This window comes from Carya illinoinensis, chromosome 9 (genome assembly GCF_018687715.1).
Source record: "Carya illinoinensis cultivar Pawnee chromosome 9, C.illinoinensisPawnee_v1, whole genome shotgun sequence".
Taxonomy (NCBI): domain Eukaryota; kingdom Viridiplantae; phylum Streptophyta; class Magnoliopsida; order Fagales; family Juglandaceae; genus Carya; species Carya illinoinensis.
In genome coordinates, this window is record NC_056760.1 from 16,902,779 (window position 1) to 16,916,381 (window position 13,603).

At 31.9% G+C, this 13,603-nt stretch overlaps 2 protein-coding genes across 2 annotated transcripts in view; both read left to right on the plus strand.

Moving 5' to 3' along the window:
* The first annotated feature begins 261 nt into the window (after positions 1 to 261).
* The window catches only part of LOC122277394, a 52,092-nt gene continuing 38,750 nt past the window's right edge, over positions 262 to 13,603 (plus strand). Inside the window, exons 1-2 of the mRNA XM_043087366.1 lie at positions 262 to 459; positions 614 to 720. Of these exons, the coding sequence (XP_042943300.1) occupies positions 434 to 459; positions 614 to 720 (133 nt within the window). The 5' untranslated portion in view covers positions 262 to 433. The remainder of the gene's footprint in view (positions 460 to 613; positions 721 to 13,603) is intronic.
* On the plus strand, positions 12,052 to 13,181 carry LOC122277393. Its single transcript, XM_043087364.1, has 2 exons — positions 12,052 to 12,350; positions 12,721 to 13,181. Exons 1-2 carry the CDS (start codon positions 12,057 to 12,059, stop codon positions 12,838 to 12,840), a joined length of 414 nt encoding a protein of 137 aa, XP_042943298.1. The 5' UTR covers positions 12,052 to 12,056; the 3' UTR covers positions 12,841 to 13,181.

Sequence of the window (13,603 nt, forward strand, 5' to 3'; positions counted from 1 at the left end):
ATTATTTTATTTATCATCCACACACTACATATTTATTATAGAAAAAATAAAAAAAATTAAAATAAGTGTTTATTATAGAAAAAATAAAAAAAAATAAAAATAAGTGTAGTGTATGAAATGTGAGAATAATAAAAAAAATTTTCTTTTTATTTATCTCTCCAAACGGGCCTCAATTTCGGAGCATCCGAATTGAATTGAAAATGAATAAAAAAAAGAAGATAGCCGTTGTCCTTTACCGGATGCCATCCCCCTTTCAAACAGAAAAAAAAAAAAGTCATGAATTTTTAAAAAATACATACAAAAATTGCTGTCAGTTGCCGCAACGGTACAGAAACAAAAATCCAATTCAATTATATACAGAGAGAGCTAGAAGAGATAGATGAGACAGCGAGCCACAGAGAGAGAGAGAGAGAGTGAGAGAATTGAGAGATAGATGGCGATCAAATGCCTTCGGTCGAGGTACATTCTTCTTTTCATCTTATGAATTATTTATGAATATGTTTCAACTGTTATTCAGGGTTTTCGTTTTATTGTGATTATTTTTTTCATCTTATGGATTATTTGGTTTCTGAAGAGATTTTTAATATTCTTTTATGCATGGAATTCATCCAAGACTTCTATTTCGATTCCTGGATCATCGAGAGATGGAAGAACTCGGCGCAATCCAACGCCATCTTGGACGTTCTCCGCTTTTAGAAACCGTGGTGACGAATCCGAAAGGTGTTATTATCTCTCTCTCTCTCTCTCTCTCTCTCTCTCTCTCTCTCTCTCTCTCTCTCTCTCTCTCTCATTTTTTAATTGACTTGAAGATCTCAAATATACTGTTTGGTTGCCGAGAAAATTTTGTGGAAGAAAAGCAAAGTTGTTCTTTCTTGGTTTGCTTAATTGAAAGGAAAATCAAAAAGAGAAAAATTCGAATTAGTTTGTTTAATTTTATAATTTTATAGCATATATACTCAAATCCACTTTGTTTAACTAATATCTGTTGTTCTGTCAAATTCTTTGGGAATTAAAGCATATTTGTTCCAAGTTCGAACTACTTGAGCTAAAGGCCGAACAGGTTGAAGATTGTCAAAGAAACATTTCTCTGATTCTTTAAAATATCTAACCTACGCACTTCATTTCTTCTAAATGACCTTTTCTTTTCTTGTTCAGTTGTTTCCCCTTTTATTTTCTTCCAAAAAAATTATACCCCTTTCAATATTGGAAGAGAATAATTTCGAAAGCTCAACTCGTCAATAACGTCTTGAAAAGAAATTAATAAATGATGTCTATGTCTGAAACTGAAACCAGCGGTTCTAAGCCAATGGTCGTGGAATGGTAGTTAGCATTAGGCCTATTCTATTTCCCGAATGTCTGCTCATTTAGTTAAGAGTGGTGCTAGGATGCTGCCCGTAGGCCAAATTTCTGGCAAAGTAGCAATATTCTTTTGAGTAATTCTTAATATAATCAAGAAGTGCGTAAGCACCACGCAATCGTTTTAAAAAAAAAATAGAATTTATTATTAAAAAATTATTTTTTTCATATAAATTTTATGTTTTATTCACTTTTTTTCAAAAGGATTACGTGATGGTTGCATAATTCTATGTTGCAAATATATGTTCTCTTGTTCTTTATTTAATTGTTTCATACAAAGTTCTTGCCTTTGACTAAAAACGAACGTATAGTCAGTAGGAAATTGAATAGAAGCTCTTGGCTACGATGGTAGACATACCATGTTCTGTAAAAAACGACATGTAGTAGTTAAATTTCAAAGGTAGGTCCAAGTGGTTTGCCTTCGTAGGCCCAATAAAATTGGCAATGTTGAGTAACAAATGTAGATTCAGGGATTGGGGCTTAAAACATTAGAGATGCATTCAGTGAATGAGAGAAATAAAGAGAAAATAATATATATTTAGTAAAGGAAAATGATAGTAAGACTATTAAACATGCCTGCCAAATGTATCCAATTATATGTTTTTATTTTTGACTTTTTTTTAATTTTTTAATAGTTGAAGAAGTGGCTATTAGTAAATTTATAGATTTTTTATTTGTTTCTTAATGGTTAAGGATGTTTAAAAAATAATTAAAGAAAAAATAAAAAAAATAAGAAAACTCATTTGTGCACATTTAGCATACACATATGATAGTCACCCTAGCATTGTCCGTTAGTAAATTGTTGATCTATGGTAAGAATTTAGTTTTCATTTTTTTATGTGAAAGGGACTGTTTTAACTAGACATGTCTTAGGAGATCAAAATTGCTACCTCCAAGGGTTGGCAATTGCGTGCCCATCCTCCCATATTTTTTCATTTCATATATTTATCGTTAATCTTTTGTCTACTTTCTTTATCTTACAATCTCTCGATTGCTTGCTTTTTCACGTCAACCTTCTCTTTTCCCCTTTTCGCTCACTTTTTCATCATCTTCTTCTCCTTACTCTTTTCCTCATCTTGCTCATCTTCCTCTCATCCTTTTCATCTAGTTCTTCTTCCTCTCCTCCAGTTCCTCCTCTTCTTTCTCTTTCTCTTCATCTTCTTCTACTTGCCATTCCTTTTCATATACCTCTTCCTCTTTCTTCTACTTCTACTTCTCATTTCTATTAAAAGCATGGAAAAGCATCCATGAAGATCTTCTATTGGTGCAATAGAGGTATGGATTTCTTTATTCTATTATGCTTTAATAATATGCTAATGTTGGTATGAAATAATGTTTGCTTTCTTTTTAATCAAATCAATTGCTAAAGTTAGTTATGTACACCAATCGAAATATGATATAAAAAATATGGGAAAAAAGCAATCACAAGACCAACACCACAAATCCATAGCCACTAACAATATTCAAAACAACAAAGCTTGCCAGCTGCCACCATGGTTCCATGACATCAACACCTCCACAAACAACACTCAAAATCTAAAAGCACACCACTGTAGCCACATCACTGACACAACAAATAATATTTCTCATAACTTTGAAATTAATACCAACATCACAAATAATATTTAAAACTAAATATCTATTTAAAACTCCACTACTAAAATACAAGGAATCCAACACCATTTACCCATCATAAGGAACAAATCTATTAAACCTTATTCTCTCGACATGTATTTAAGGTGACTTAACACCACCTCTGAAACATATCGAAATCACATAAAGATGACTTCACTCCACTTAAAAGATACAACTTTGAACAACTGCCGATTAGAGTAGTCTAGTAGAGTTAGTTTTTTTAATTCTCATACAATATGAGTATACAATGAATTAAAGATTACAATATAATATTTTGGAAGTGTACTATAGATTTAGTTGGTTGTTCACCCTCAGAAAAGAATACTTAAAGTGGAGATTGTCAAAAGAAAAACTCTCCCTTTGAAGATCTTTCAGTACAATCAAGATATGAGATTCTTTGTTACGTTATGTTATAATGTTATTGTTTTGATAATTCTTATTCCGTATATTATTTTATATTGGTGTCATATAGACAATGTTAGTTATTTTCCTATTCTTTACTTTTTCACTCAACTATTATGATGGATCTTATTGCTGTCTAGGCATTTATTTTGGATTAAACAATTTGCGTTATCATTCATGCAGAATATAATACTATGCTTGAGGTGAGTCTATCTATAAACTTTTATATAAATATGGTACATATTTTTAAATAGACATGTTTTAGGAGGTTAAAATGGCTACCCCCAAGGGTTGGCAATTACGTGCCCATCCTCCCTAATTTTTTCATTTATCATATTTATCATTAATCTTTTGTCCACTTTTATTTTCTTGTAATCTCTCTATGGCTCATTTCTTCACTTTAACCTTCTCTTTGCCCTTCTCACTCTAATATTTGTATTCTTCTTCTTCTTCTTACTCTTTTCGTCATCTTCCTCGTCTTCTTCCTCTTCCTATTCCTCTTCATCCTCTTCATCTAGTTCTTCTTCCTCTCCTCCATTTCGTCCTCCTCTCCTCTTCCTTTTCATCTTCTTGTATTTTTTATTTCTTTCATCTACCTCTACTTCTCATTTATATTAAAAGCATGGAATAGCATCCATGAAGATCTTCTGTTGATGTAATAGAGGTATTGATTTCTTTATTCTATTATGCTTTAATAATATTCAAACGTTGGTATGAAACATTGTGTTCTTTCTTTTCAGTCAAATTATATAAATGCTAAAGTTTGTAATGTACACCTATTAAAATATTATACAAAAAATAGGCAAAAAAGGTCGTCACAAAAACAACACCACAAATCTTTAACCACTAACAATATTCAGAACAACAACGCCCGCCACCATGGCTCCATGACATGACCACCATCACAAACAATACTCAAAATCAAAGCACACCATTGTGGCCACACCACCTACTCAACAAATAATATTCCTAACTTTGAAATCAATCAATACCAACATCACAAACAATATTTAAAACTAGAAATCCATTTAAAACTCAAATACTGAAATACAAGGAATCTAACACCACTTACCTAGCATAAGGAACAAATCTATTATAGCTTATTCTCTCAAGATGTATTTAAGGTGACTTAACACCACCTCTGAAACATATCGAAGTCACATAAAGATGACTTTGCTTCCACTTAAATGATACAACTACAGACAACTATCGATTAGAGTGCTCTAATAGAGTTAGTTTTTTAATTCTCATACAATATGAGTGTACAATGAGTTAAAGATTGTAATATAATATTTGGATAGTGTGCTATGGATTTAGTCGGTTGTCTACTATCAAAAAAGAATACATAAAGTGGAGATTGTCGAAAGAAAAATAATTCTTGTTGAAGATCTTTCAGTACAATCAAGGTATGAGATTCTTTATTATGTTATGTAATAACTTTATTGTTTCGATAGTTCTTTTTCTGTATATTATTTTATATTGGTGTCATATAGACAATGTTAGTTGTTTTTCCTATTCTTTACTTTTTCACTCAACTCTTATGATGGATCTCATTGCTGTCTATGTTTTTATTTTAGATTAAAAAATTTGCATTATCATTCATGCCGAATATAAAACTGTGCTTGAGGTGAGTTTATCTATAAACTTTTATATGAAGATGATACATATTTTCAATAGACATGTCTTAGGAGGTCAAAATGGCAACTCCCAAGGGTTGGCAATTACGTGCCTATCCTCCCCGAAATTTTCGTTAACATATTTATGTTTAATCTCTTATCCAGTTTCTTTTTCTTATAATCTCTCTTTGGCTCGCTTCTTCACGTCATCCTCATCTTTGCCATTTCACTCTCTTTTTTGTCTTCTTATTCTTCTTACTCTTTTCCTCATCTGTCTCGACTTATTCTTCTTCCTCTTCATCTAGTTCTTCTTCCTCTCCTCGACTTCCTTCTCCTCATTCTCTTCCTCTTCATCTTCTTTTACTTGTTAATCCTTTTCATCTTCCTCTTCCTCTTCTTCTACTTCTACTTCTCCTTTCTATTAAAAATGTGCAACATCCATGAAGATCTTCTGTTGGTACAATAGAGGTTTGGCTTTCTTTATTCTATTGTGCTTTAATAATATCTTAATGTTGGTATGAAACAATTTGTTCTGTTTTTTAGCCAAATCTTATGATTGCTAAAGTTTATAATGTACACGAATCAAAATATGATACAAAAAATAGGGAAAAAAAAGCAGTTACAAAACCAACACCACAAATCCATAAGTACTAACAATGTCAAAACAACAAAGCCCGACACCATGGCTCCATGATATCACTACCACCCCCAAACAAAACTCAAAATCAAAGCATACCACTGTGACCACACCACCGATACAATAAATAATATTCATAATTTTGAAATCAATATCAACATCACACATAACATTTAAAACTAGAAATCTATTTAAAACTCCACTTCTTAAAGTACAAGGACCTAGCGTAAGGAATAAATCTATTAAAGCTTATTCTCTCCCCATATATTTAAGGTGACTTCAACACGACCTATGCAACATATCAAAGTCATATAAAGATGATTTCACTCAACTTAATTGATACAATTGCGGACAACAGCCGATTTGAGTGGTCTAGTAGAGTTAGTTTTTTAATTTTCATACAATATGAGTGTACAATGAATTAAAGGTTGTAATATAATATTTGTGGCATGTGCTATGGGTTTAGTTGATTGTTCACCATCATAAAGAAATACTTAAAGTGGAGATTGCAGAAACAAAAACTCTCCCGTTGAAGATCTTTCAATATAATCAAGGTATGAGATTCTATATTACGTTATGTATATTATTGTTTTGATAGTTTTTTTTTCCGTATATTATCTTATATTGGTGCCATATTGACAATGCTAGTTATTTTCCTATTCTTTACTTTTTCACTCAACTCTTATGATGGATCTCATTGTTGTGTATGTATTTATTTTGGGTTAAGAAATTTGCATTATCATTCCTACAGAATATAATACTATGCTTGAGGTTAGTCTCTCTATAAACTTTTATATGAATATGTTACATATTTTTAAATAGACGTGTCTTAGGAGGTCAAATTGGATACCCCCAAGGGTTGGCAATAACGTGCTTATCCTCCTTGATTTTTTCATTTCACATATTTATCGTTAATCTTTTGTCCGCTTTCTTTTTCTTACAATCGATCTACGACTTGCTTCTTCTCGTGATCTTTCTCTTTGCCATTTTCACTCTTTTCTTCGTCTTCTTCTTCTGCTTACTCTTTTCCTCATCTTCCTTGTCTTCTTCCTCTTCTTCTTCCTCTTCTTATTCATCCTCTTCATCTAGTTCTTCTTCCTTTCCACATCCTTCTCTTCCTTCTCTTTCTCTTCATCTTTTTGTACTTGCTAGTCCTTTTCATCTACCTTTTCCTCTTCTTCTACTTCCATTTTTCCTTTCTATTAAAAGCGTGGAACAACATCCATGAAGATCTTCTATTGGTGCAATAGAGGTATAGATTTCTTTATTCTATTATGCTTTAATAATATTCTAATGTTGGTATGAAACAAATGTGTTCTTTCTTTTTAGTCAAATCTTATGATTGTTAAAGTTGGTAATGTACACCAATCAAAATTTGATATAACAAATAGGGGAAAAAAAAAAGCTGTTACAAAACCAACACCACAAATCCATAACCACTAATAATATTCAAAACAACAAAGCCCACCACCATAGCTCCATGACATCACCACCACCCCAAAACAATACTTAAAATCAAAGCACACCACAGTGGCCACACCACCGACACAATAAATAATACTCATAACTTTGAAATCAATACCAACATCACAAATAATATTTAAACTAAAAATCTATTTAAAACTCCCCTACTGAAGTACAAGGAATCTTACACGACTTACCCAGCATAAGGAACAAATCTATTTTAGCTTATTCTCTTGATATGTATTTAAGCTGACTTAACCACCACCTCTGAAACATATCAAAGGCACATAAAGATGACTTCACTCCATTTAAATGATACAACTGCGGACAACTGCCAATTAGAGTAGTCTAGTAGAGTTAGTTTTTTAATTCTCATATAATATGAGTATACATTAATTAAAGATTGTAATATAATATTTGGGGAGTGTGCTAGATTTAGAAAAGAATACTTTAAGTGGAGATTATTGAAAGAAAAACTCTCTCATTAAAGATCTTTCACTACAACTAAGGTATGAGATTCTTTGTTACGTTATGTTATAATGTTATTGTTTTGACAGTTCTTATTTCGTATATTATTTTATATTGGTATTATATAGATAGTGCTAGTTGTTTTCCTATTCTTTACTTTTTCACTCAACTATTATGATGGATCTTATTGCTGTCTAGGTATTTATTTTGGATTAAACAATTTGCATTGTCATTCATGTTGAATATAATACTATGCTTGATGTAAGTCTATCTACAAACTATGAGTATGGTACATATTTTTAAATAGACATGTCTTAGGAGGTCAATATGGCTACCCCCAAGGGTTGGCAATTACGTGCCTATCCTCCCTTATTTTTTCATTTTAACATATTTATCGTTAATCTTTTGTCCACCTTTTTTTTTTTCCTTATAATCTCTCTATGGCTCGCTTCCTCACGTCATCCTTCTCTTCGCCCTTTTCGCTATAATCTTCTTCTTCTTCTTCTTACTTTTTTCCTCATCTTCATCGTCTTCTTCCTCCTCATCTTGTTCCTCTTCCTCTCTTCCACTGTCTCCTCCTCTCATTCTCTTCCTTTTCATCTTCTTGTACTATCTATTCATTTTCATCTACCTCTTTGTCTTTGTCTTCTTCTACTTCTACTTCTCATTTATTTTAAAAGCATCGAATAGCATCCATGAAGATCTTCTGTTGGTATGTAATAGAGGTATTGATTTCTTTATTCTATTATGCTTTAATAATATTTAACATTGGGATGAAGCAATGTGTATTTTCTTTTTAGTCATATCTTATGAATGCTAAAGTTTGTAATGTACACCTATAAAAATATTATACAAAAAATTGGAAAAAAAAGGCAATCACAAAACCAACACAACAAATCTATAAGCACTAACAATATTCAAAACAACAAAGCCCGCTACCATTGCTCCATGACATGACCACCACCACAAACAATAATTAAAATCAAAGCACACCACTGTGGCCACAGCACCGACACAATAAATAATATTCATAACTTTGAAATCAATACCAACATCACAATTAATATTTAAAACTAGAAATCTATTTAAAACTCAACTACTGAAGTACAAGGAATCTAACACCACTTACCCAGCATAAGGAACAAAAATCTATTAAATCTTATGTTCTCGACATGTATTTAAGGTGACTTCAACAACACTTGTTCAACATATCGAAATCACATAAAGATGTCTTCACTCCACTTAAATGATACAACTCTGGAAAACTGCCAATTAGAGTAGTCTACTAGTGTTAGTTTTTTAATTCTCATACAATATGAGTGTACAATGAATTAAAGTTGTAATATAATATTTGTGGAGTGTGCTATGGATTTAGTTGGTTCTCCACGCTCAGAAAAGAATACTTAAAGTGGAGATTGTCGAAAGAAAAACTCTCCCATTGAATGTCGAAAGAAAAACTCTCCCGTTGAAAATCTTCTAGTACAATCAAGGTATGGGATTTTTTATTACGTTATAGTATGATATTATTGTTTTGATAGTTTTTTTTCCGTATATTATCATATGTTGGTGTCATATAGACAATGTTAATTGTTTTCCCATTCTTTATTTTTTTGCTTAACTCTTATGATGGATCTCATTGCTTTTTAGATATTTATTTTGGATTAAACAATTTGCATTATCCTCCATGCAGAATATAATTATGCTTGAGGTGAGTTTATCTATAAACTTTTTTTATGAATATGGTAGATATTTTTAAATAGACATGTCTTAGGAGGTTAAAGTGGAGATTGTCGAAAGAAAAACTCTCCCGTTGAAGATCTTCCAGTACAATCAAGGTATGACATTCTTTATTACATTATATTATGAAATTATTGTTTTGATAGTTTTTTTTCCGTATATTATCTTATGTTGGTGTCATATAGACAATGTTATTTGTTTTCCTATTCTTTACTTTTTTACTTAACTCTTATGATGGATCTCATTGCTTTCTAGGTATTAATTTGGATTAAAAAATTTGCATTATCATTCATGCAGAATATAATACTATGCTTGAGGTGAGTTTATCTATAAAATTTTTTATGAATATGGTACATATTTTTAAATAGACATGTCTTATTAGGAGGTCAAAATGCCTACCCCCAAGAGTTGGCAATCACGTGCCCATCCTCCCTAATCTTTTCAATTAACATATTTATCGTTAATCTTTTATCCGCTTTCTTTTTCTTACAATCTATCGATGGCTCGCTTCTTCACGTGATCATTCTCTTTGCTATTTTCACTCTTTTTTTCATCTTCTTATTCTTCTTATTCTTTTCCTCATCTTTCTTATTTTCTTCCTCTTCCTCTTCTTATTCATCCTCTTCATCTAGTTCTTCCTCTCCACCACATCCTCCTTCTCCTTCTCTTCCTCTTCCTCTTCTTGTACTTGCTAATCCTTTTCATCAACCTCTTCCTCTTCTTCTACTTTTATTTTTCCTTTATATTAAAAGCATGGTACAACATCCAAGAAAATCTTCTATTGGTGCAATAAAGGTATAGATTTCTTCATTTTATTATTATGCTTTAATAATATTCTAATGCGGTATGAAACAAAATGTGTTCTTTCTGTTTAGTCAAATCTTAGGATTGCTCAAGTTTGTAATGTACACCAATCAAAATTTGATATAAAAAATAGAAAAAAAAAAAAAAAAAAAGCTGTTACAAAACCAACACCACAAATCCATAACCACTAATAATATTCAAAACAACAAAGCCCACCACCATAGCTCCATGACATCACCACCACCCCAAAACAATACTCAAAATCAAAGCACATTATAGTGGCCACACCACCAACACAACAAATAATACTCACAACTTTGAAATCAAAACCAATATCACAAAAAATATTCAAAACTAAAAATCTATTTAAAATCCCACTACTGAAGTACAATGAATCTTACACAACTTACCCAGCATAAGGAACAAATCTATTAAGGCTTATGACTCGCTCAAAAATGAGTAGCACAAAGGTTATCCTAAGTGTAGGAGGATGTCGTTTAATAATTATGAATAAATTCCTAGATCGTCTCTTCAGGGAATGTTACTTAAAATTAAACTCATTTAAAATGGTGAAAATATTCACAAAGAGAAAAATAAAAATGATGGTATGTGCAATGGATGGAATAGTGCAACAAGAATGAAAAAGGGCACTAGTCATGTACTAGATTCATATTTTTAGATTTTTGAGTGTCAAAATGAAATGTAAAAGACTAACAAATTGAAATTAACAATCAAAGAATCAACTAAACTGAACAATCTGAATTAATCTGAAAATTAAACAATAAAACTGAAATTATTTAAGTCCTAATTAAGCTTTAATCAATCTAATATGCAATGGAACTAAGAGATTAATAAAACTAAGTTAAGAATTAAACTAGATTAAAAAGTAATTGATAAAATACGAACTAAAAATTAAAAGTCCCAAAACCAAGATTCTAGAATTCATCCTTGTATTCAAATCAAAAATTCTCAAAATTAATCCATAGCAATCAATTATGATCACTATTAAATGAAAGCTTAAAGAAGTGAGAAAAATAAATAATACGAAATAAATAAACAGCAAATAAATTGCCCAAACTTCTAAGCCAAAAATTTCAAAAATATTCCATAAACTTTAAACTGAAATTAAATAAAAAATAGAGAATGAAAAGAGCAAGCCAAATAAATGGAGATGAAGATGAAAAACAGTGGAGGAGGCTGGCCAGCGGCAATGGACCCTTCAAGGTTCTTCAACGGCGCTATGAATGCCAGAGACTTAGGAAAAATTCTGTGCGGCGCTTAATGCTTGCTCTGCAATCTCCCATAGTACGCGACGCCTCTTTCTCTAGCAGAAAAAAAAGAATTCGCTCTGCCTTCTTAGGTCTCTCCCCCGGTCAAAAGTTAAAGTTTTGTGCGGCCTTTTTAAAAACTCCCCAAAGGATATTTATCTTTATGTGTGGTGCCACTCTCCCAAAAGAAGTAATATTGTAGCTCAAAAAAGTGATAGAATTAAAGTTGCCCCCACTAGCTCTGCGGCGTGCCCATCAAGGGAATTATATATACGCTTACCGTCTAGCAATCCCCCAATATCAAATGAAATGTCTAGTCTATACAACTCTCTATGACTTTTCAAAATGAAAAGATCTTTTCCTTGTGCATTTCTTTTGATCACAACATATAAAAATAAAATCAAATAAGAATAATAAAATATAAAAAAATATGTATTGTGCATATAAAGAAAAATTACTCAATTAAATCATAAGTTCTAAAATTAAGCATAAATCATGCTATTAACCAATATAAATCACAACTTGGATTTATTCATCTTAATCATTTTTTTTTATATAAAACCAGTAATAATGTAATGAAAGAATTAAAATATATTGGTTCTACTTTTGGATGCCATACAACAAGTGCCTTCATACGCAAAATTTTTGAAAGACTTGTGCACAGTGAAGATGAAGCTAAATGTTAAGAAGAAAGCTTTCCTAACGGAGCAAGTCAGTGTATTGATATTAAGCGAGACTCCTCAGAAGTTTGGAGATCTCAGCTCTCCCAACATTTCCATTATGATCGGTGAGTCACACATTGGGAGAACTTTACTTGATTTGAGGAGTATTGTGAACTTACTACCATTCTCAGTGTATGAGCAGTTGGGATTAGGTGAGCAGAAAAAGACATCCATCATGCTACAATTGGCTGACAGATCAGTTAAGGAGCCGAGACGTATTATAGAGGATGTGTTGGTCCAGGTGGACAAATTTTACTACCCAGTAGATTTTGTAGTTCTTTATATGCAGCAGCTAGCCTCCGCTATTTACCAAGCTCCTGTCATCCTTGGAAGACCATTTCTAGCTACATCAAATGCTTTGATTAATTGCAAAAGTAGAGTTTTGAAACTTACTTTCGAGAACATGGCACTTGAGTTGAACATTTTCAATGCTTGCAAGATGCCAGCATATTTTGATGACACAAGTAATTTGAATGCTATGAAGAGTTTAACACCAACAGAATTTATTTGCTCAACTTTTCCTTTCTCTGATAATGATTCTATTTTTTAGACACCTGAATTTTTATTAGATGAAAAAATTGACCATATTGAATTTTTGGACTATTTTGCAGATTCTTCTTTACCACTTGAAGTACAATTTGCAAGTGCAAGATGGAAACCCTAGTTTGAAACTCTACGACCACCAGACATACTTAAATCCTCAGAGGAAGAAGTTCCCCACTTGGAACTGAAACCACTTCCTCAAGTTTTAAAGTATATGTTTCTTGATCATAAAGAAGGCACTTTTCCTGTGGTGATTTCCTTAAAGTTAAATCAGAAGGATAAAGCCCAGTTGATTGAAATCTTAAAAAAACATCGAGGCGCAATTGGTTGGACAATAGCCGACATCAAAGGTATTGATGCTGCTATTTGTATCCACAGAATCCACCTTGAAGATGATGCTAAACGGTTCGTGATGCTCAACGTAGGCTCAATCCTACCATGAAGGAAATTATTAAAGAGGAAGTGCTTAAGCTGCTCACAGTGGGTATCATTTACCCCATCTTAGACAATAAGTGGGTAAGTCCAACTCAAGTGGTACCAAAAAAATCTGGTTTAACTGTTATAAAAAATGATAAAATGAGTTGATTCCAACTAGAATGGTTACTGGTTGGAGAATGTGCATTGATTATAGAAAACTTAATTAAGCTAATAGGAATGATCATTTTCCTTTACCATTCTTGGATCAAATTTTAGAAAGAGTGGCTGGTAATGCATTTTATTGTTTCTTGAATGGATACTTTGGTTATTATCAAATTGCTGTAGCGCTTGAGGATCAGGAGAAAACCACTTTCACCTGTCCTTTTGGCACCTTTGCTTTTACCAGAATGCTTTTTGATTTGTGTAATGCTTCAGCTACTTTTTAGAGATGCATGATGAGTATTTTTTCTGACATGATTGATGATATTTGTGAAATATTCATGGATAACTTCTCTATTTTTGGGAAATCTTTTG